At 41.9% G+C, this 23,311-nt stretch overlaps 3 protein-coding genes across 9 annotated transcripts in view; 2 read left to right on the forward strand and 1 right to left on the reverse strand.

Annotated features, from left to right (window-relative positions):
• Positions 1 to 23,311, reverse strand: part of trip12 (thyroid hormone receptor interactor 12) — a 45,270-nt gene that overhangs the window by 19,127 nt on the left and 2,832 nt on the right. For 2 of the 6 annotated variants that reach the window (XM_082503182.1, XM_082503183.1), the window contains exons 3-5: positions 5,861 to 6,007; positions 5,319 to 5,444; positions 4,345 to 5,129 (exon numbers count right to left, since the gene is read on the reverse strand). In XM_082503182.1, coding sequence (XP_082359308.1) covers positions 4,345 to 5,129; positions 5,319 to 5,444; positions 5,861 to 5,958 — 1,009 coding nt within the window. In that variant the 5' untranslated portion in view covers positions 5,959 to 6,007. Of the gene's footprint in view, positions 1 to 4,344; positions 5,130 to 5,318; positions 5,445 to 5,860; positions 6,008 to 8,578; positions 8,601 to 9,089; positions 9,220 to 23,311 lie in introns of those variants that run through there. The other 4 variants (XM_082503180.1, XM_082503181.1, XM_082503184.1 and 1 more) reach the window with 4 other exon arrangements.
• Positions 9,451 to 14,189, forward strand: fbxo36a (F-box protein 36a). Of its 2 annotated transcripts, none has more exons than XM_082503210.1 (4): positions 9,451 to 9,738; positions 10,037 to 10,145; positions 10,285 to 10,469; positions 10,593 to 14,189. In XM_082503210.1, the coding sequence occupies exons 1-4, from the start codon at positions 9,619 to 9,621 to the stop codon at positions 10,737 to 10,739; spliced, it is 561 nt and encodes a 186-aa protein (XP_082359336.1). In that variant the 5' UTR covers positions 9,451 to 9,618; the 3' UTR covers positions 10,740 to 14,189. The 2 variants fall into 2 exon arrangements, with proteins under 2 accessions (XP_082359336.1, XP_082359337.1); XM_082503211.1 differs by having other exon boundaries at positions 10,285 to 10,457; positions 10,593 to 10,763.
• zbtb38 (zinc finger and BTB domain containing 38) lies at positions 14,326 to 22,939 on the forward strand. Its single transcript, XM_082503212.1, is given in 5 exon segments — positions 14,326 to 14,861; positions 14,863 to 14,884; positions 14,887 to 14,944; positions 18,581 to 18,591; positions 18,593 to 22,939. Coding segments are annotated over 5 exon segments (3,834 nt in total). The 5' UTR covers positions 14,326 to 14,763; the 3' UTR covers positions 22,238 to 22,939.

Raw genomic sequence — 23,311 nt, forward strand, 5'->3', positions numbered from 1 at the left:
GGCAAAGCGTGTTTGTGGAATATTATGTTTTTGTTGCTGCAAGTGCTTTTTATGCACTTTTTGCAAAGCTATATGTGGAAGGAAACCGTGACTTAGGACAAGCTGATGGCATAAGATGTAAGTACAACTCCTCCGGTTTCATATGCAAAAAAAATTATTGCGCTAGCTCACGTGGTTGCAGTGCTACCGGGATTTAAAAATAGTTACGCAAAACAGAGCGTGCCCGCTCCGACCGGTTTTAAAGGGTTAATTATTCAATAGTAAAACATGTAAGAAGTTTGGGCTGTGGAAGAAAACAGAAAACATGCCACTACATTAGGTTTATGGTTAAAAATCTGTGAAAACACAGTCAACACATAAAAGCAAAGACTGATGCTATAGTAAAGGCCCACTGGTGTTGCCTGTGTAGAGCCCTGCACCACAGACCAGTGAGTATTAATAGCAACACCTATGGCACTATGACAAGACAACCTTCATGCTAGGTCTGTGACTCATAATTCAGTAGCATAAAAATAAATATTAACAGAGTTAAAACCAAATGAATTAAACATTAAAAATTGACTTCTGGACTTCATTTGACTTCATCTTCATGTCCCACTTGCTACTGATTTACAATATGTCAAACAAAAAGGTCCATCAGACTTATTTCAGTAAGTCTTCCAGGGGGGTAATTCACTAAAAGCACATACTTGTCCTATGACACAGGCTGCTGTAACGTGACTAATTTAATATGATCAAAATGTTCTTTCGCACTGAAAAGCACACAAAAACATGCTGCAGCACTGTACATGCTTACTCACCATTACAGCATAAAGTAACAGAATCTGTGTATTAAAAGGCAGAGGCGGACAGATATGGATATGGCAGGAGAGATGAATTACTTTCCTTTTGACAGAACCAGCTCATGATTCCTTCCCTGCCCTCAAACATAACTCTGGTCAGCTGGTGGGCCAACACACCAAAGCCTACGAAGGAGGGGTCTCTATTTGGGCCATAGCCCATGGAACAGAGCTGACTTCAGTTACTATCCTTTCACCCATCTAGAACAGACTGACCCCACACTGACCCCTCTGAGTTCAAACTCACTTCACCAGACATACCAGATTTTCACTAATACATTTGTGCAAATGGTCTATATAGGCTATCAGACAAGCTGGATACTAGAGCCAATGTCTTCCTAGAAGCAACTCTTGCAACTCTGTGGCCATTTTGGCAACACCTTGAGGCAGTTAAATGAAGTCCTTATGTAAATGATTGGAGAGAAAGCCTGAGTATAAATTTTGATGGTCACCGGGACACAAAAACTCACCAAATATAATTATTAGCTAAACCTCATTTAAGTAGTACTTTTATTACATATACACAACATGGTTGTCACAATACTGGAATTTCAAACTTGTCAATACCCAGGAAGATACGCAAAGCCATTTTTGGTGCCATGGGGGCGGGGGCTGCTCCTGTATCTAAGTACTAGTAGCCATAGCTACTAGCTGCGTTCACTTTATCAAGGAAGTTAGATGCCTTTGTTTTGCTAACAAGGTAAAGCTATACCACACCAGCAGCAATAATATGCAAGGCCCATTTTTCTTTAGCTTCGAACCACTCCTGCAGCACTTACAGGTAGTTTTGTCAGTACTGTATGTGACTTATTAATCGAGTCACAAATACACAACAGTTCACAGGGCTCTAGAATGTGACCAAATTTTTCAATGGTGTGACTAAAAAAATAAAAAATAAAATCTTAGGTCGCACTGGTGCGACCAACTGTTCAAGTAACAAAAAAAAACAAAAAAAAAACAAAAAAAAAACAAAACACCACACTTCATGCACAGCTCTCTCTCTTTTAAGAACAGTTTCCCGTCTCAAATCTCTGTTTTTGGCATTATTCATTCGCTTATTACCCACCAGTCTACCGTTGTTTACAGCGCTGTCGGCAGCTGTGGGGTTTTTTTTTGTTTTTACTTAAATGTCCTCGGACAGGAAAGCCTAATTTCTGCTGCCCAATACTGAAGAAATTTAAAGAAATTATGCAAAATTGGAGAATACTGCAGAATATTTTTAAGATTATATGCTATAAAAAGCCAGGCCAGGAAGTTTTATTCTCAGTTACTGAATAAAACACAAAGGCATCTGCTGTGATGCTCACAATTCTGATGAAGTCTCACAAGTATCAGTACTGACTGTCTGAGGCAAAATTGAATCGAATCGAAACCTTGTGAATCGGAATCTAATAGATTATAGAAATCAGTGACGATACCCAGCCCTAGTGAGTAGCCTAGGCCCGACAGAAGTGGATGTAGAGCTATGGGTAATAAGAAAAGATGAAAATAACTATTGATAACTTTTTTGTTAAGTTAAACCCTGATCCGTCTGAAATTCATAGCCAGTGCTCTGACACGGAGTCATCAATCTCTGAATGCTGAAAAATCACAGTGTATCCAGAAAATACATTATGTGTCATGATAAATGCACTGCCTAAGTGTCCCCTCTCCCCACTGCGCCATCGGCCCCTCTGGCCAACACCAGTAGGCGGTAGGGTAAAGTGTCTTGCCCAAGGACACAACGACCAGGCCAGAGAGCCCAGGGATCGAACCGGCGACCTTCCGGTTACAGATGCGCTTCCATCAAGTTTAACATTGTCTACAATATTGCCAAGGAGTGCCAAAGCACTTCAAGCACAAGATTGTTATTTAATCATTTACAAATGAATATTGTCTGTATGGACAGCAATTTACCCCCCAAATAAGTGCACATGTAAAACTGCGCTGTTAAGTGATGCGGTTGAAAAATTTGGGTGCGCCTAACCTTTGTGCTGGTGCTCCTAAGAAAAAAAATTTAGGCGCACCAGTGCAACCATGGCAAAACATTAGTCTAGAGCCCTGGTTCAGGACAGAGTACATGTTTTACAGTTTTACTACACTGCTGCCATGTTGAATTGTTAAGTCAAGATTAACAGGCCTGTTCCAAGTTTTAGAAATATAAATCCAAACTGAGGCAGTATTCCAGCTGATAATTCAAATTTGGAATACGGGATTTTTGACTTCCCACTTGAAATAAAACGCAGCAAGAAGGGCATCCGTTGTGCCCTTCTTTATCTGGCCTTGTGACCCTCGACTCTTTGTGTCTACCTAACGTTAATGTGTGCGCCAGCGTTAGCTCCAATATTCATGATAACCGTTTTTAATACTGTTGTTGAAACTACTGACCTCTTGAATTTCCTCTTAAAGTGCTGTTCTGTGTTGTGAATGTCAATTGAGGAGAAAAAACTTCATGCAAATTCATGTTATAGATATGATAAGCCACAAAAAGTAAAACAAAAAATAATAATACACTGACCTCTCTCTCTTCTATGATAACTAAAGACATGTTTGCCACAATATAGCTGAAACTGTTGTGAACTTCTGCAGCACACATGCAAAGGTGGAGCAATGTGTTTCCCATTTCAGATACTTGCTCTTTTGGGGGAGGGGCAAGAGAACCAGCTTTAGTGTACTGTGCTAAAACTCAAAACATCTGCATTCATAGTAATTTACAGAGCAGTAACTGACTATACTAAGTTTACAGGACTACCACGATATAGACCATGTTACAAAAAGTCTTGTTTACTGCTGATTGAGCCTGCCATACCTGTGAAATCACTGACAACTGAATGACCACCAGTATTTATACATCTCCGGTTTCAGGCTACTGGTACTTATGCCTGAAATATGAACCAGCTCTGTGCAGTCCACACTCAACATGTGTACATGAGACATCCTAGTCAAGACACAAACTTTTTTTATACACACTGTGTTACAGTGTCACCAACTGTACTTATAAATCATAAATATATGAATTACACTAATGTCTGCATATGGGCCTTTTTGAATGTTTTCTCTGCACAATTTTATCTGAAGTTAAAATCATGTGTATGCTTTACCAGTTATGCTGGAATAGGTCTAATACAAAAACAAATACATTTATTCCCAGCAGTTCAGAATAAGGTTTTGTATCTCATGATGTAACACTTAATCCCTGGAAAATAACACCTCAATTCAAATATCAAAGACCAATGTGCCAAAAGATAAAAACAAACAAATAAGAAAAATAAACCCACAAGCCAAATCCTAACCCTCTTTATAGTATTAAGTTCAATGGAAAGAAAAATTAAAGGAGAGCTCTATTTAAAAAAACAACAACAACAACAACAAAAAAACCCAAAAAAAAACAACTTCCCTCCGTGATAGTAAACTATTCTGAACAATAGAAAAAATATAAAAACAAATATGAAAGAAATATTTCTGAAGTACAAATGCTGTCCTCATAGAGCTAATAATGCAGACGTACACAGTAAATGTAACTTACTTGCTAGCTTAGCTTGTAATCCTGATGGCCCAGGTTTGGAGGTCTCAGTTTTGGATGATCCAGGCAAGGACAGTTTGGGTTTTGGCAGATTGACTTTGGGGTTGAAGCGAGCTGCCCACTCAAATTTTGAAGAGCTGGCAGCTTTGGCCTGCTCTTTGTCACGTGTACTACGGCGTGGAGAGGGGCTAGATGCTGAGCGGGAGCGACGTGCCTTGGACTGGTCTTTTCCTTGTTTGACTCGGGCGCCTTGGGTGGTGGTGCTGTTGGTGCCTGTGGTAGAGGAAGAGGTGGAGGCAGAGGAGGAGGAGGAGTCTGTCACGTTGCTACACCCAGCTTTGGCTGAGGCGGCCGATTTAGACGCCAGCTTGGTGGGTTTTGCAGTTCTGCCCTCGGTACGATTGGGGAGGGACCCAGCGGTGCTACTAAGACCGGGGAGAGAGTCTGCTTTTTTCCGTTTTTGGATTGGCGAGGCCCCAGCGGCCACACTCTTCTTGCTCTGGCCTCGACCTGACGATGCAGGCAATTCTGAAGTAAGTGATCTCTTCTTGGACTTAACTGGGCCTTTCTTGGTCTCTGAGGTATTGTCTCGGGGTGATGGGAGTGATTTCGGCTTCTTGGCAGGGGTTGGGCCAAAGGTACTTATTTGGTCAGGAGCTTCACTTCGCTTCAGCCCTCGGTTGCCTTCACTCTTAGATTGGTGGCCTGGTCGCTCTTGTTCAGATGTTCCTGCAGCCTCTGGGTCGTCTTGCAATACAAATGAAGCCACGGACAGAGTAAGACCGCTTCTGTTAGGGTGGAAAAGACACAGAAGTCCATCTTAGAAGATTTATGAATCCTAAAAAGCAGAGCATTGCAATGCCACATTCACTGCCCTTTTTTTTTCAGATTTTGATCAAAGTCCAAAAGGACAAAAAAATGCATGACCCTATTTACACACACATACACACTAAGCACCAAGTAGAAAACACAGGTACCTTCTTGAGCTGTGCCCTCTGGACTGGCCAGTGGCTGAGCTGGCTGTGGCTTTGGGAGCCTTAGAATTAGGTCTTCTACTTTCAGGTGGGGAATTTGCTTTATGTTTTACCTGCTCTGACTGCAACCTGTAAGGTTGGAAATTAAAGAGCACGTAACAGTGTGGGTGTCTGTGATTAAGTTACTTATAAAGAGACTTGATCAATCTCCAAATCATTTTGCCTGTCTCCCGCTGCATATAATCTGGCCATTATCACGTCTGGAGATTAATGAAAAATAAAGCTAAAAGAGGGTTAATTACCGACTATGACAAAAGAACAAAGATAAGCTTTTCCTTTGATTACATAGGACAATTTTACCATTCAGCAAGTTTAAATACCAATTAACTACAAAGAGACACAACCCAAATACAAATTCCCCTCTACGAAACATCATTTCATCTATTGCTCTTTCAAGAAAGGTTCAACAACTGCTGCCCACAAACTACGGCTGCCTTTTAAATATTCTGATTTTAACTGGACAGTAAGGATGCAGATACACTCACCTTCCAGCAACTGTGTGGTCTTGTGGCTGGGCCGCAGCAGTGTTCCTCTGTGAACGGCGCAGTGACCCCCCTGGATTGGAATTAGGCCGGTTGGACATTGGCACCTCTCTCCTGAAGGGACATACCCTTTCTAGACACTACCATTCACTGTAATAAAGGAAAAAGAGACCACAAAAGAACATTAACAAAATACAAAGACCACCCTTAAACCTGCACCCTCTCACCATCACCACCAAGTTGTCTGTGGTTTAAAATAAGCTGCCGTCTATTGAGATTGCGTATCATTGAACCACAGGTTCACCACTCTGGCCCCTTTGAGATGATCAGTGGCAAAACTTTCTCAAGACTGTACATGAAGATACAACATCTGGGTGGGGGTTGGCAGCAACACCACATGCTAGTAACTACATCCCCTCACAGCTGAAAATCAAAAATGGGGAACTAAGAACTTTTAAAGACTTTATGCTAACTATATTACTGTGGCCCAATATGACCTGTTAAAAATAACTAAATCATAGCACAGAGCACAGTTCGTGTTCCTAATCTCTCAATAACAGTCATAACAAAATGTATACTTCTCTGAATAACATTCAGTAAAATACAGCAGTGCTGTTAATATTAAACCTTACTGCCAATATCAAATTTTACTGAAATGTTTTAGTTTTTCCCCCTCCCTGTGCTCCATGAATATCATCAAGTACCCTACTTACGCACAGTATAATACATTTTTACACATTGGTACCTTTAAATCTTTGTCAGAAAGCACTACTGGAACCTTTTCACATACTTAAAATCATCAAAAGGATCATTTTACAATTTCCTTACAACAGCAAAAGATTCCTTTGTGTATTATTAACCAAGGTCACAGCCTAATTAAAATAAACATACAATACGGTAGACTATAATTTAATTCTTTTCTGGTTTCAGTTTAAGTCCTAAACTAACTGCCAACAGCAATTATGCTTCAAAATGACTACAGCATTGTATAAAATTTATATATCTGATCCAGTGTGCTTAGTGTTAGGGGTGCAGTACAATCTTAACAGTTTAATTGATCAGAATAGTACAGAAGTTTTCTTTTTAACATTAGAAGTGAATGCATGTATCTAACTCACAGGAGTCAATAAAGTGACAGTACTGATAAGACAATTGATTAACTTGATCTAAACACATACAGGAAGATGATTTCATTATTTGCTAGACAAAAACCATTGAATCCCTAAATAAATATGTTTTTAATTTTCTTTTCAAAAGCATCTGACTATTTAAGTCACAAGTTAAACTATGATATCACGGATACTGATGATAAAAATACGCCACACTTGCCAAGCTCACTGGGCCATGTTAGGCCTGCACTGACAGTGCATCCTAGTCTTTGTTATTCGTCCATTCTGACAACTGGTGTTCCCCACTAGAGTATAATGGTATTAGTTAAGCTCATCAAATGATTTACAGCCTCACATAGACCATCGACCCAGTTTATTTTACCACATAACTAAAACAAGAACTGAAGTGTCCGATTTTTTATACCCATGATTTACAGAGGCCTATATTTCTGACGTAGTTGTCCACCACCGACTAACGCTAGCATGTTTAGCCACTTAATATCCTAGCAAGCCCCATACATTTTAACAATACCTTCATCGTATCGGTTTATTTATACAGAAAAGCTTCACACATCCAAAAGCGAAGCTTGTGGCGTTTACATCTTGAATCTAAAAAAGAGAAAACGCTAGAAGACTTGCTAACTGCGGACCAGCAGTTAGTTAAAGTTACGCTGGCTAACGTAGCAACGGTTACACTGAAATGCGTAGTTGGCGTGCCGGTGTGTCAACCTATTCAGCTAGTACCCTAGCCAAACAAATTGTCACATTTGAGAAGCTAGCTTGTTTGGGTTACGAAACGACATAATGCTTACTAAATGGCAAATACGCCCCTCCAACTGGCGAATAACGATCGGGTTCATCCGAAATTAGCTTCACGTCGAAAAAAAGGCAACATCGACAAGACCCGTCTTTCGACAGCGGTTTAATGTAATAAAGCTAGCAGGCTACAAGTAAACTAACGCAAGCTAAGTTGGCAGTCAGAATGCCAGGACACACAGCTCTGTGTACGTGTACGTGTGTGTGTGTGTGTTGTGGTGGTGGGGGCTGACAATCAAGTTTAGAGAAAAGAGAAATACGTTTGTGTTTCGTAAGCAAGCTCACCGTCTACGATTGATGGGGGTAAATAAATCCAAAATACACAACTGTCACCTAGACATGTAACGACGCTGATACAGTTCTACACTCTCCATGCAATTGTCAGCGCGAATTGTTATGTACAGACAGACTCCCAACTAATGTTGGTAAGCTATAAGGATGGCTAACAATATTTTCTGAGCTGACTTAAGGCCAGTGCCTCCCTCTCACTACTACAGCGCTGGCTAGCCTTTTAGCTACTGTTAGCCAGGAAGACAAGTTGACCACTAACAAACAGCGTGCCAACACAGCGCATGGTTCTTGTTAAGACTTGGGTAAATGGGACACATAACGCCAAACAACTCATTCAACTACCGTTAAAGTACCTTGCTCAGAATTCAAAGCGTCACGGCTAGGTTATCATTAGCAAGCTAATACTAGCCTAGCCACAGCGAGGGTTTCTTCAATGACCGTTCTCTCGCAAACAGTAAGCTGACAAAAAAAATAAATAAACAGCCGGCTATTGGCTTTAAAATACCTCGCTGTTTTCAATTAAGCTGGGAGCCGAGGTAACACCACATTACTAACCCCGTCGAGACCGAATTAGCAGCTACAGGACTGTCGCGCAGCTTACGATGTTTAATCAAACAAGAGCGTTATAGCTGTTACCAGCTAACCTTGGCATGCCAGCTAATTAACGTTAGCGAGCCTTGTTGTCGATGGCTAACATTTTGCCAGCTCGACAGGATGGTTAAAATGATTTGTGTTGAAAACAGCGTTTTTGGCAACACCGCACCAATTCAGTGTTTATGATAAAGTTTTGATCAAAATTTCCCAAACATTAACAAGTTGTCTAGCTAGCAGTTAGCAAGTAAACGCTAACTAGCAAAAAGAAATGGCCCCTGATACCTTTAGACACAAAAAAAACAGGAAAGCAGGACCGGGATTCGAGTTATTTTCGCAACACCCATTCTTCCGATGTATTTCGAGGTTAAATACTGTCAAAATCCCAAAAGACTACAGGTTTAAATGTCAGTGAAAATGTCTACCTTTTGGTATAATGTTGTTACCTATTTGTTCCAGTGTTGTAGTTGTAACAGACAGTGCACCAGCTCCTCTTTTCTCTCTACCACTGCTAGTTTCACATCAGCTGAGGGGCCCACAACCGCAATATACCTCCGCGTGATTCATCCGCTCCGGGACTAGTTTTCTCCTTATTTTCTGTATCTGCTTGCTTTCAGTCAACAAAGCGAGCGCGAGCACTGGATCGGCTGCTCTTTCGAAACAAAGCGACGGGTTTCTAATGAAGACAATTCAACTATTTTTGTAGGCATCCAGAGACAGTCGCTGAATCACTGAAGTCATCGGTAACATTAGCTTGTCATAAATATTAAGTATCAATCCGCTGGGCCGTGACCCCCCTCCTCCCCCCTTCAACAGACATATATGAAACAAGCATATGTGTAAAATTAATATGCCCCGCATAACTTTTTGTTATTACCCAACATCAATGAAAAAGCAATCGGTCCGTTTCATGAGTCGTTGTGCAAAGACAGTTTTAGTTGCTTTTTAGTTGTCATGGCAACATTTTTTGCGTCCAAAATGGCGTCTTTGCTTGGGGATAGACTGTTTGAAATTAGTGGTCAGGGTCCGCCGCCTCAAAAGGATTTTTTTCAACTTGTCATTACCAAAAACGAGGTTATGTATTATTTATATAACAGACTTTCGAGGAGTAACTGTATAAAGCGTGCTTATAAAAACAATCCCTCTATTTGAGGCTAGCTTAATTTTCACGTTGTTATTTAGCTTTAAATATGGCTTTGCTACTATTTTCTAATATTTATGCTTAACAAATAACAAGCTAATAGCAATATGTTTTAGTAAAATCATTTGCCCTGTTCCAGTAGCATATCGGCATCTTGTAGCCACTACTTCAAGAGAGTCTCCTGGATTAAAGTCTTGAAGTCCCATCTTTGTTTTTCCCCTCTAAATTTAGGTAATACTAACCTCATGGAGGATTTCTTTGCGACTTGAATGCAGAGGTCTTCCCCCAAATCAGCAGAAGACATCTCATCAGGACTTCCAAAATGATAAAACTCTACAGTGTAAGTTTTCTTCATCGAAATCATCACTCCCACTTCCATGAAGTTCTTGATAATATTCTTTTCTAACCTATTTCTGAATCTTGTTTGGGTTTATAATTTGACATAGAAAGGGCTGTGTTTGTCGACTTATCATCTGCAGATGAAGTCGGTGCTGTTTTTGGGCAAAGGATCCTGGATTACACAGCAGCACTGTGCCAAGGAAAGTTTGATTACCTGGAGCGTTTACCTGATGACATCATGCTCCGAATCATGTACTGCCTCGAGCTGAAAGACACGGCACTGCTGGCACAGACGTCACGCAGATTCAAAACGGTGAGGACAACGGTAAAGTACTGGATTTGTTCGATGATACAGAAATAATGCTTTAGTGTCTATTGTTTTTTCTTGTGTTCAAATTCATTTGTGTTCACGTGTATGTTGTGCTGTGCTCTAACCGGATTGTACCAGCTCTTCAGCTCTGAGAAGTTTTGGGAGCAGACTGTGAGGAACTGCGCTGGGTTTAACAGGGACATTGAGGACATAGCCAGTGCCATGGGCTGGAAGAGCACCTTTCTAACTTTTTTCCACAACAGTGATGATAAAAAACAGCAGTAAAATATATATTCAAAAACAAACCCTTTTATTATTGTTGCAAAACAAGTAAAATCACACTGGCTCATTAGCAAACTAAAAAAGACTTCAGTAATGAATGAGGGCTTTTGTGTGTGTGCGTGTGTGTGTGTGTGTGTGTGTGTGTGTGTGTGTAAAAATGTTGTGAATATTCTCCAAAGGAAGTCACTACTTTTGCATTACAAAGGAAACTCTTGCTTGCAAGTTTTGTTTTGTTTCAAAGAGTGTGCGTTGTGTAAGATTCCTTGTAAATGACATTAAATTGGCACTTCATGTCTGGATGACAACCTGGTGAAATTAAAATGTAAACAAACTTACAGAAAAATACATAAGCAACTGAAGTCCTGCTGACATCATGTCATACTTCCTGTTTACATCTGCTGGTGAACTGCTGGCTGCGCCCTCTGCTGAAAGCCCTCAACCGGCCTCCGCTGTCTTTGCATACACAAGGCAGCCTGGCTTTCTGTGGGATCACTGAAGCAGCCAGCAGAGGGAGCAATGTCACAATAAAAACGTCAAAATGAGTCAGATGACAGGAGGAGGAGGAGGAGGAGGAGGAGGGAAATCAAGTATGTAAAGGTAACGTGTGCAAAACAAGTGCTGTAGTTCTGGTTACCATATCAAGGCCTAAAAGACTCCAACTTACTTATTCTGGATTAAAAGCTTGTACATATACGTGTGTAAGGACATCTGACACAGCAGTCCTACCTACCTCTCCTGAAACCTGTACCAGCAAGCTACAGTAACATAAGACAAAGGTATGCACTGTTTTTCTCTGTTTACAGGTACTTTAGAATCAGAGCTGGCATGTTATAGTAAATTTTAAAAGAATAACATAATACAGTCCTACTGTCATGTAAGAATGCCAAAAAAAGAAACAAAACCTAAGTAAGCTCTTGTGTTATAACAAAAAGTAGAACACGTGTTAAACTGCAGGTAGTTTAACATAAATGACCGCGCCTTCCTGCAATATCAAATATTTCTGTGGCCAAATGATAGCTGTGTGCTGGAGTGATCTGACATGACAGCATACAGCCCTGAATGGTGGGTACCATGACCTATTATTAGCCCCTGACACCGCCTTCTCAGCTGAGTCTGGTCTAGGAAAAATATTCATTACGTAACAATAAAGAATCTGTCTCCCAGACCCACTTCCCAAATACCACAGCAACAGCTAGGCCTCACTCTGAGGCACAGAGACATCAGCCACATCCATTTGATTACTGACTTGGTGTAGGGCTGTGTGGGGATTTTCATGCTTATCCATTTACTGCACACATTCACAACACCACCCCTCCTTCTCAGTTCCTCTTTGTGGGTCAGTGATGCAGCGGGAGTGACGCAGCAGTAGCAGCAGCCTCCAGAAGGCAACTTCGCACAGCAGGAACCGGGAACCTCTGCCAGAGCCATAGTCCACAGACGGCAGTGACGAAGGGAAAGTGGTAATGACCTGATCCGGGCTAGAGGAAGAATGGGAGCTGGGTAGTCGCTCTCCTCCTTCTAAACAAACACCAGAGAGGCTTCCACAGCGAAGGGACAGGCCCGGCAAGACCTTCCACACAAACGTTTTGGTAGGCATCTCAAAGTATGAGTGCTTGTTGCAGCAGCAACATAAGTTGTCCAAGGGATGAATGTCTTTGTATGCTAAAGAGTGTGAATGCTTTGAGAATGAGAATGAGGCCTACTCAGCCTTCTGCTGCAGTCTTTTCCTCTCAGCCTTTTCCCCGAAGAGCGTCCCTGCAGGCCGCAGCTGAGCTCACTGAGCATCAGAGGCGAAGAGGCCTGTTAACTTTGTCCTATGGTTTTAAACACATCCTAGCTGTAATGTCAGGGTTATGTTTACAAAATACCAATATGAGCACAGAACTTCCAGTTAGGACAGTTATTTTCTTTCTTATAATTTGCAGGCCTCTTTAAGCTTTAGCTTGAGACCTAACCTCGTAAATCCCAAAGCAATTGTGCCAAGCAATAAATTAAAAAAAAAAAAACCCTAATAAGGGTATCTAGGCTGTTCATACAGATGAGTTATTATTTAGGTTAAAACAATAAGAAGACCACAAAATGGGCTTTTTCTCATAAATAAGAAATGATTCGTTTTTCCAGCATCAGAATCTGCTGTCAGGTTTTACGGAGGAGAAAACCTGAAATTAGACACAAACTACTAATATATACTGAAACCAGGGTTTTAATTTGACGTCTAATATCTCTTTGCTGTGAATTCGAGAACCACACAGGCGCTAACTAAAACAACAGGTGGCTGCTATGATTGGACAGAGATGTCATACCAGGAAGGAAAATATAAATACATATATGTATATATGTCTTGACAGTTCAAGGCAATCGTGATCAAAAATTATCTGTTTGATGTACCGCCCACTTTGTGACATGCAAATCTCGATAAGCTTATTTAAAAAAGCTTATAAACTTGTCTGACCAGTAAGAAATTGATGCTGTTCTTCCTCTTTTCAATATCTTGCAGTCTATAAATATTAATTAAATGCAGCTTACTGAAAAAGAGCTCTTAATGGTTTCTGCACACAGTGGAATCACACGTGTCTATTGAAAAAGATGGTGGCAAACAATAACCTAAATGGTCTACATGGATTAGGTTTAATTTGTTATACAGCAATAAATGTCTAGCCATTCTAATCTCCATCTTTTTATCATCAAGTTATTTCTTACTCTCAGTATGGGGACTTACTGATACACTACAGTGATGCAAAAAATGCCTTCATGGTAGCGATGATTACTCCAGTTTTAGCACGTTATGGGCCGGATTAAACGCTCCTAGCTTTCTTAGTCCAGAAGAAGGCTTAAGTAGTGGTGAGAGTCTAAAAACAAATGTATTAAACCACCTTCCCTCCCAGAAATGATGCCAAATGAAAGTGAAATCATTTTTACCGCTTTTTCATTACACTCTGGTGCTTTCCAAGAGCAGCCTCCGCAAACCGTTAACTTTATTTCATTTTCATTTTTTGTACACGTGTTTTTGTGACCACCTTATTCTGTTTAAAGGTTACTTTGACATGTAGTAGTTTTACTGTACGGTGTAAGGCACAGACAATCAAAGCAAAACAAGGTTACTGTGTAGACTTATTTAAATGCAGATTTAAATGCATCCATGCACACAAATTAACTTCTTCCCACCAAAGCAGGGTTCTCTCATTCACATGCGTGAGAGCGAGCAGATAAGAACTTCTCACAGAATGGGCGGATAGTTTGACGCTGCATGATGAAGGTCAAACGAACCTGTAGGCTGACTCTGCTGAGAGTCAGACCAGAGAATACAAAGTAAACTTTACAGTAACACACGCTGTAATTATGGCGTTTTCACCACAAAGCATTGTTCAAAAGCCTTAAAGGATCAGTCTGATCCAAGCATGAACTAAAGTGTCCAACCAATACCACTATCATTTAGGGTTTTTTTTTTCCTTTTGGTGTCAGGCAGTTTGTGTCTTCATATACATAAACTTTACTTTCTTTGCTTTACAAAGGTTAAAAGAAAACATCATCATTCCGCTGTCACTCTCAAACTGACTGCTTTTCTAATTTTTACTCTGAATCAAACAACTAATCCACGTTTTAATGTTTGCTGCTACAGTAAAAATATGTTTAATCTGTCTTTTTGTTGCTTTACACTGTAAGTTCACACAAGCAGATATGTAGATGATGATATTTGAAAAGAAAACTGAACAGCGATGAGCGGAGGGCTGCGTGCCACGCCACCCAGAAATGGTGGCTATTGTGTGCATTCATCAAACCAAATTAATGTCATACAGCAAACACAAAAAAGGGGGCAGCAGTCACGGCTGTTAAGATTTTAAAGTTCGGTCTTTTAAGTGCGGAAAGCACAAACACTTAATGAAGAAAACATTCCCCCCTTCAGGGCGATGAGTAAGTGCATGCATGGTGATACAGCACCTGCCTCATTTCTGTCTTTTGAACTAAATAGTGCCATAAAAATGAAAGCTTTGATGCTTGCTGTTTGTTAAAGTGGATCTCAGTCAGGATGAGGAGGGCACAGTCATATGACTCCACTCTCAGCCACGTAAATAAAACAGTGCTTCCGTCCTTAGAGGCTAGTGAGAAGCTCACAGAGCCATGTCGTGTTTAGCTTCCTCCCCTCCCCCTCCTCGTCTGCATTGCTGACGCATCTGCTGCCGGTGCATCAATCAGCAGCTTCTATGTAGGTATAAGCAGAGTCTCCGCTGAAAGCGGGACTCTCTCTTAGCTTTGCATCCGGTTTGCATGCTCGATGCAACTGTGAGAAAAAGCATTGATGAACATCTGTCCGCTGACTAACAAAGCTACACAAATAGGACAGTGCCATCTTCTCTTAGCTTGTGCATTACCTAACCACAGTGACTGCGTAAGCACAGACGAAAACCTTTGGTGTAATGTATTGCTGCACTGGCAAAGACAGACATAGTGTAGCGTCATGCATTTAAGGTGCATGCTCTTTCTAAGTGGGCTGGAGATGATTTTATGTCATGCATTTTTGGTCAACATCGAGCTGCATCGAGATCCCGCTGGTGCGGTGCTGGGGAGATTTAATAGATCGTCTGCTGTACAGCAGAGGAACCCTTCACTCTATGCTGCTAATAGCAATGCAGCTCAGCGTTTTCTCTGGCGGTGCATTCGAGTACAGAGCTGGTGTGTGATGTAGCACCCTGCATCTCTCCGCTCTCCCTACAACCCTCTGCCATGCTTAATAAAAGTTGCCGCTTCCTGCTCAGTGGCTCCAGAACGAAAGCTTCAGTTGCCCAGCCAGCACAAAAGCAGACCAATAGTCCGATTTAGCTACACGCTGCTTAAACCGTGAGTTATTCCTATAGCTTGTAGCAGGACAGAAGAGGGACAGCCAGAGGAGGGCAGGGCAGATCTAGCCCAGGACTTGGGCTGCATGGATAGAGGCGAAGGACGTTGGAGCCGGAGTCATCTTCATACAGAGAGGGAGGGAGAGGAAGAAAGACGTCAGAAAAAGCTCTGCTTCTGACAACACCACTGTTCAGCGACCATCATAGAAAAAGAAAACTACTTTCGCCTTGGTCTCACGAAACTGTTTTTCATGTATAGTTTGGTATACACGGGGCTGTAGAAAAGGGATACTGCATGACACTGCTTCCTGTTCGCCCTGCATCACTTTCTCTGATTTACTAAGGTATGTTTTGCATGATTTTTTAACCGTTTTTCTTTCTCTTTTTTTGTTTGGGGTTTTTAATTTTTATTTGCGGAAGTTCGCTTCGCACAGATGAGTGAAGTGTCTTTTGCTTTGATATTTCGCTCTTTGATTGACAATGCTGTCTGTATGCTGTACTGTCATTTCTTGGTTTGTGGTTTAGTGTGTGGGGACTTTTTCATTACAGATGTAACAAAAATAATTTCACTTTGTCTTTGAAGGTAAACTAAAGTTGGGGTGTGGCAAATTCATAAGCCCTGATGAGAAATTCTAATTTCCGCTCAGCATGTGGTGGGAATAAATCCGAGAAAACTCATACAAAATGTGGAAAAAATGAATGCGGTGAAGTAGAATAACGATGCAGAGGAAAGGATGAAACGCTTCTGATGAAGCACAAAGTACGAAATTAAAACAAATGCGTGGCACATCACTTGCGCTAGGTGAGAAAGTCCATTTTTTTTTGCTGCAGACAAAGACACACAGACCAATACACAGACACAAAGTACATTCAAGCCGAGACAAAGGCAAACCTCGATTGCTCTGCAGATTGCTGCGCGGTGCAGGTTCTCAGAGAGGGCAGCTTGTTTGTGGGAGAGAGAGGGGACCGAATACTCGGACGGCTAATACAGTCACTTGCCATCCAGCTGAATCCCAATAAGAGCTGCGCCATAGCATGTTGCCATGACAACAGAGGCCTGTCTGAGAAAGACGGCAGCAGGGTGGCTGTGTTTCATCAGTCTGGGATGCTTTAAAGACTGGCGGCCATATTTGTTGCACGAGAATTCAAAAACAAAACAAAACGTAAACAAAAAATACCTTCGGTGATAAATCACCTGCAGTCCCGGGAGTAAAGAATACCGGTCGTTCACAACAGCAGGCTGCCAAATGGTGCGCACCACTGGCAGACATTAACAAAACGTGACACAATATCAGATATCAAACTGAACTGTGAATTTAAAACAGAGCTAACCGATAAAGATGGCTGGCGTGTAGATAAAAACATATTAAACTCCTAAAAAAAAGGATCTAATGCTAATTTGTACAATCATCACTGCGCGACTTTCAATGCAGCCACAAAGATGAAAATAGCATCAATGTAAAGTGGTGACCTCTGAGCTTGACTTGCAAAAGGCGTGATGATTCAGCACTTGCAAGTGTAAGCTGAGTGTGCTTTAGCAGATACAGTCAGCGCACTGTGTAACACATGCTAAATGCCTCAGTAACGACTCATCCCTGACTCTATATGAGTAGGCCACAGTTAACCCGTCATCCTCTTTCAAAGTCAGAATTAACTTCATCTAGGGTTTGCAGATTGCAGATCGCGTTAAGTCATTAACAGAATCAAATTAATCCATAAACGCTGGATTGGCAGCGTTCAAAAATACCAGTCTGTACAATCAAGGCCGCCATTAGCTCCAGTATGCGGAAACTGAAAGGCATTTCCTCAAGAGTAACTACTGCATTACTGTTATCAATGCATTATCAATTTTATATACTAACACATGCAATAAATAAGCTTTTCATAGCATTGTTTATGTTAGTTGCCCTTAAACGAGGTATTGATGAATAGTTGGGAATTAAAAGCAACCTTTGGTGCCTGCACAACAAACTGAAAAACAAAATGGGAGCATATGACTCATAACTCTATGGGTAACATTCATATATTAACTTTAAAACCAAAGCAAAACAAACCAAAAACAACAGGCAGTCATGATGACTGTACAACTGGTCTTTGTGTTGTGCACCGCTGTGGCATCACACTGACTGGATTACCATTCAATTTATTCATCATTAATTACAACTAAAAACAAAAAGGGCCGACTGTTTGAGAATGCCAGGTGCACCAGCTGTCAACCATTAGGTCATTATAGATTCAGGATTTTTTTTAACTGCAGCCATTCCGCCAAATTTTTAAGCCGGTCTCTTTGGTTTTAGCTCATATTTAAACGCAGCCTTTGAATAAAAATGCTCGCTCGCAGTACTTCTATGCGGTTGCGTGACACACTCCCACCAGAGCACTTTCTAGTACAAACTATGAGCCACAAAGCAGCTCCTCTGCAGCCTTTGCTGTAGTAGCTTACAGTTGTCACTTAAAGCTCAAATTTCCATTCCTTGAAGTAATTACTCACACCCTCCCTATTGCTGCACCGTCTAATGATTTACAGCCTGAAATAACAAAGTGCATTAACAGTTACGTGTGCCCGACATAAAAAGGGAGATTAATTTTTAAAAATGTGAGATTAAAGAGCTCTTCTACAGACGAGAAGCACATCTGGGATTAAGCAGAAGTGATTTCAGAGAGCAACACAGTCTTAAGACAATTCAGCCACAGTTTATAGGTCTGATATTTCAATGAGCCTACAGTTTGCATTAAAGTCATTGTGTAAGCCATTTTTGAATTGTTAGAAAATTACATTTTATGCAAAATGCAAGTGAAAATATAGTTTCTTGAGTCAGAAGTGTTCACCAGCTTGTTGACATTAGAGCTCATGTGCCAGGACATTACTGCCATCTAGTGTTAAATCACACAAAGAGCTTGATAGCTTCAAATAATACATGTACACACTTCACTCCTGAGTCTTCTTTTGGAATTCAGATTCTCTGTTTCGCAAAACTCTAATGTGATTATTTCTCGTCCTATGTTTAGATGACTGTGGTGTCTCCATGCCCTCACAACCTGATGGATAACGCTCACCCTCAAACTGTGCTTAGCAAGCTTAATGAACAGCGTTTACAGGGCCTCTTCTGTGATGTTACCATTGTGGTGGAGGATGTAAAGTTTCGGGCCCACAAGAACATACTGGCAGCCTGCAGTGGGTACTTCAGGAACGCTCTGACGACTTCTGAGCCATGGAACTCCAGCCAAGTGCTGGAGCTGATGGACCTTAAGTCTGAAGTGTTTGCCTGTATCCTCAACTTCATATACTGCTCGAAGGTGACATCATCTGATGCAGAGGACACCAAGGGTGTCGTAGCAGCTGGAAAAAGACTCGGAATTGCTTTTTTGGAGAAGCTCGCAGAACAAGAGAGACAGGATGAATGTGTTAAACCAGCAGATTCTTGCACTGCCCCGGTGTCTGAAAAAATAAAGAAAGCACCTCTTGGGCTTGAGGAGGTAGACAGCAGCAGAGGACCACGCATCACCAATGCCTTCTCAATCACTGAAGTGTGTCCTGGAAACAATCCTTTCACCCCTCTGGATCAAGCAAACAGAGAGAGGCAGTCACCCGACTTGGGTCAGCTCCCATCAAGTTGTTCTACAACATCCTGCTTCAGCGGGAACAATGAGACTACCCATGCCCTCTCCGAGCACTCATATGCGGTATGCAAATCCACTGAAGGCAAAGATAGCAGTCAGTGTGACAGCAAGAAGGTCTGTAAGCCAGCTGTACCACAGCCAAAGCAACTCATTTACAGGAATATAGGACCGCTTAAAAAGCGGCACAAGCTGAGAAGCATTTTGGGTAAAAGCATGCTTCCGACACCAGCCGAACCAGAAACCGACAAACCAAATACAGTGACCCCCACATTTACTGACGGTGCTACTGCAACACCTGCCACAGTTATGACCCCGCCTCCGCTTTTTTCTGAGGCAGAAAAAAGCATAGACACAGGGCCACCTATGGCCACAGACACAGCTCCAATGGAGCTGGGTCCGCCAACACTTTCCCCTCAGACAGAGGACAGTATATCAATCTATGGCTGTGAGCACTGTCCGGAGATATTCACAAATAAAGCTCTTCTCACCATTCACTCAGAGGTACATAAAAAGCGTTTTGTTAGTCATTTGTTTTGCAAGTTTTGCCACAGGAAGTTTATACACCTCAAACGTCTGCGCAACCATGAGCAGGTCTGTCCTAAGGCTTTGAGAGGCCCACCTAAACTAGATGCCAGGGATAGCTCAACCAAAGAGGTGGATCACCATTCCGATGACGGATCAGAAATGGAAACCAACATATCCCAGCCTCCTCCCACCGACCTACCAAGCCCTCACACCCCAGAGCCCCTTCAAGTGGACCAATCAGAGCCTCCACACGATGAGAAGCCAATGAAGATATATGGTGGTCAGAGGAGATATAGCTGTAGTGTGTGTAAACGGGTTTACGTCACCCTATCCAGTCTAAAGCGGCATGAGAATGTACATTCCTGGCAGAGGGCCTACCCCTGTCATTACTGTAACAAAGTATTTGCCCTGGCAGAGTATCGCACTAAGCATGAAATCTGGCACACAGGTGAACGCCGCTACCAGTGCATTTTCTGCCTGGAGACATTCATGACATACTATATCCTGAAGAACCATCAGAAGTCCTTTCATGGCATTGATCCCAGTCTGTCTGTTAAGAAAAAGTCTGCAAACGGTGGGCTAAAATCCAACATTTATCCTCTCAAACTCTACAGGCTTCTACCCATGAAGTTTAGAAAAAGACAATACAAGACGTACAGTCACACGTATTCAGAGAGAGCTGAAGGAGGTGATCAGTCTGCAACAGACAGTAACTCTGTTATCCCTCAAATTGAAGAAAATGGTCTCAACAGCCACTCTGACACTGCTTCATTCCCTCTGACGTTCATGGCAACGACAAAGATGATTTCACCTGTCATGCCTCGCATCAGCTTTGACAAGCCATGTGACCAGGATGGCGACCAAAATCTAAACAGTGAGGTGGAAATTCGAGGGGCCACAAGAAAAGAGGCAGAAAACAGAGGTCCACCCTTCTTTAGCTATGACGGTTCCTTTTCTGTGCAACCCCATGCAGAATCTCCTGCAGGTTACAAAGATAATCCATCTCCGTTAATTAACTCAGAGCACATGAGTCATAATATGCCCTTCTTAAAGTCCTTGAACACTGTTAAAAAGCTAGGTGAGCTGTCAGCTTCTGCTAAAAGAGTCGAGGACATGACCAAGGAGATCCTTCAATCGCACACAGAGAATTTGTTGTGTGATAAAACATTGGGGGCAAAAACAGAAACATACATCGCTAAACCAGCATGCCCAGGTCCATCTTTTGACAGCGATGCCATGCCGCTGTGTCAGATAACAGTCAAAATTGGCAACGAAGCCATTATCCGACGCCAAATCAAAGGATCGAAACTATTTCCCAGGAAAAAAAGGAGAATTCGAGAACTGAGTGTGGAGCAGAGCCCAAGCCAGTGCCCTCTAACAAGGGAAGACTCAGAGAGTCCCAGGCTCCGCTTCAGACCAGAAGTTGCTGCCACCAGAGAGCCAGAGGCATGCGATGACCCGTCTGATTGCGAGGGAGCAGATAAGCTCTGGCGCCCCTACTATTCCTATAAAGCTAAAAAGAAAAGGAAGAAGCTCAGATATAAGCACAGAAAAGCCATGTTTCACCATTTTTCTGAAACATCAGTAGATAGAACTGCTGCTAGCGAGGCCCACCTGGAAAGAAGCAGTTGGCTGAGAGAAGAGAGCGTGTCGGTGAGCAGCACGAGGGTGAAGCACAGCGTTGGCAAGAACTGCAGCCCAAGGGCCACGTACAACTGTGAGATCTGTGACAGCTCTTTTATCACGGAGACCGGTCTGAGGGCTCATGTCATTGGCTCTCACCCCTGTTTCTGTCGAACCTGCGGTAAACAAGGCCCCCCCAGTGAGGCGCCCGCCGGCCGCGATTACATCTGCAGCAGCTGTATGGAAAATGGCTCCTGCTTCGATAACACACCCCAGAGCCCCAACCGAGAGAAAAGGTACCGCTGCTCCTTCTGTCCCCAGCGCTTTCTCTACCTCGCCACGAAGAGAAGCCACGAGAAAAAACACAAGGAAGCGAACGAGGAGGGCTACACTTTTGACGACTTCGCACCGTGTTCGAAATACTCTGCACACCAGAGCGAAGCCAACAGACAGGCAACCGTCAAAACAGAGGACAGTGACAATCACGGGGCGACGAACATAAAACATGAAAGAGTGGAAGGGGAACATTTTTCCGTTGATGAGAATCAGCCTAAAACTGAGGAGAAAACTGACTTAACGACTCTCCATCAAGATGTGTCATATTCCAGCATTAAAAGCCCGTTATCACCTTGCACTGACCCACTGTTTTCCCTTGCAGCCTCAAAGCTGAAACACAAAATACCAAAAAAGAGGTTAAACACACAGCATTCAAGTCACCTGGTTTCAAAAAGGCAAGCGTGCGACAGAGACAGTGACAGCAACACGGACGCTGTGACGGGACCAAGAACGAACAGTCACAGTGAACTCTTTAGAAGAAATGACTCTGATTCTAGAGGTGCCCACATTTCCATGCACAAGCCAGAGAAATGGGTGTGCAAAGAGGAGCCGTTTTTTTAAAGGTCCATGAGGACTGCAACCAGCTACAGGGAAGATTAAGGAGAAAAGAAAAAAAAAAGCAATTTGGTTAGGGAACATAGGATTTGCAATGTTGTATTTGCAGCTTAGAGTGTTTGAAGGGACAGCAAACAGTAAACATGATGATCTAATTATCCATGTAATCTCTTCCCTCCTAAACCAGACTCAGTAAGCTTTTGTTCAAGTTTTTTTTTTGTTTCTTGCATAATATAGGACCTCTTGACACAGACTGTATTTTGTCCATTGTCTATGCATGTAAGGTAGACTCAGTGACATGACAGAAAGCTCATGGAAACAAAATAAATAAATACAACTACTGGTGATATTTCTTCAAAACGATGTGCAATATCAAAGCAGAGAGACAAAGTGTTGGAAAATATGTAAAATCCGTCTAGTCTTCACTTTTCTAAGCCTGGAGAAAACCATATGAATTTTCTGACTGTCACCTTTCTGAATCTCCCTGTCAGCTAGCTGGACATGGCGAGTTGCACTTTATAGGTAGACTATGCTAATTTGTTCATTTAATACTTTGGATAAGTCGATTTCAATTTAAAGCACCACTGATGTAATTTCAATTTTTGAATTAACTCATTGCACCACTGAGATTAAACTTAATACTTTTGTGTGTTTAATATGTATAAAACATGTAAAATTATTTAAATAAATACTGTTGGATATTCTAAACTGTTACATCCTGTCCTGCTTTGGCCAAAACTATAATAAAGGCTTCACCATTGTTTCATAGCATAATCTACGCCTAAATGCTAAAACTTGGTGAAACTAATTATAACTGAGGAGCTAGAAAAACATAGTGTTTAAGTGTGGTGGATGTTTTTAGGCAGAAGGATTTAAGCAGGCTTATTGGTGCAAAGCCTTCTTCCATCAAGCCACGAGATGGTTGTGCACTCCTCATGGGTCCTCGGGGACCTGCACACCATCTGAAAAGTTAATTCCCTGTTTTCTTCCACACAAACTGCATCTGTTTTTAAGAGTTTAGGCTCAAGACACAATTTCCAGATGTGTAAAAGAAATTCCTTTCTTCATTTTCAGGTATAA

Source organism: Aulonocara stuartgranti (genome assembly GCF_965226115.1).
Source record: "Aulonocara stuartgranti genome assembly, chromosome: 14".
NCBI classification, from domain to species: domain Eukaryota; kingdom Metazoa; phylum Chordata; class Actinopteri; order Cichliformes; family Cichlidae; genus Aulonocara; species Aulonocara stuartgranti.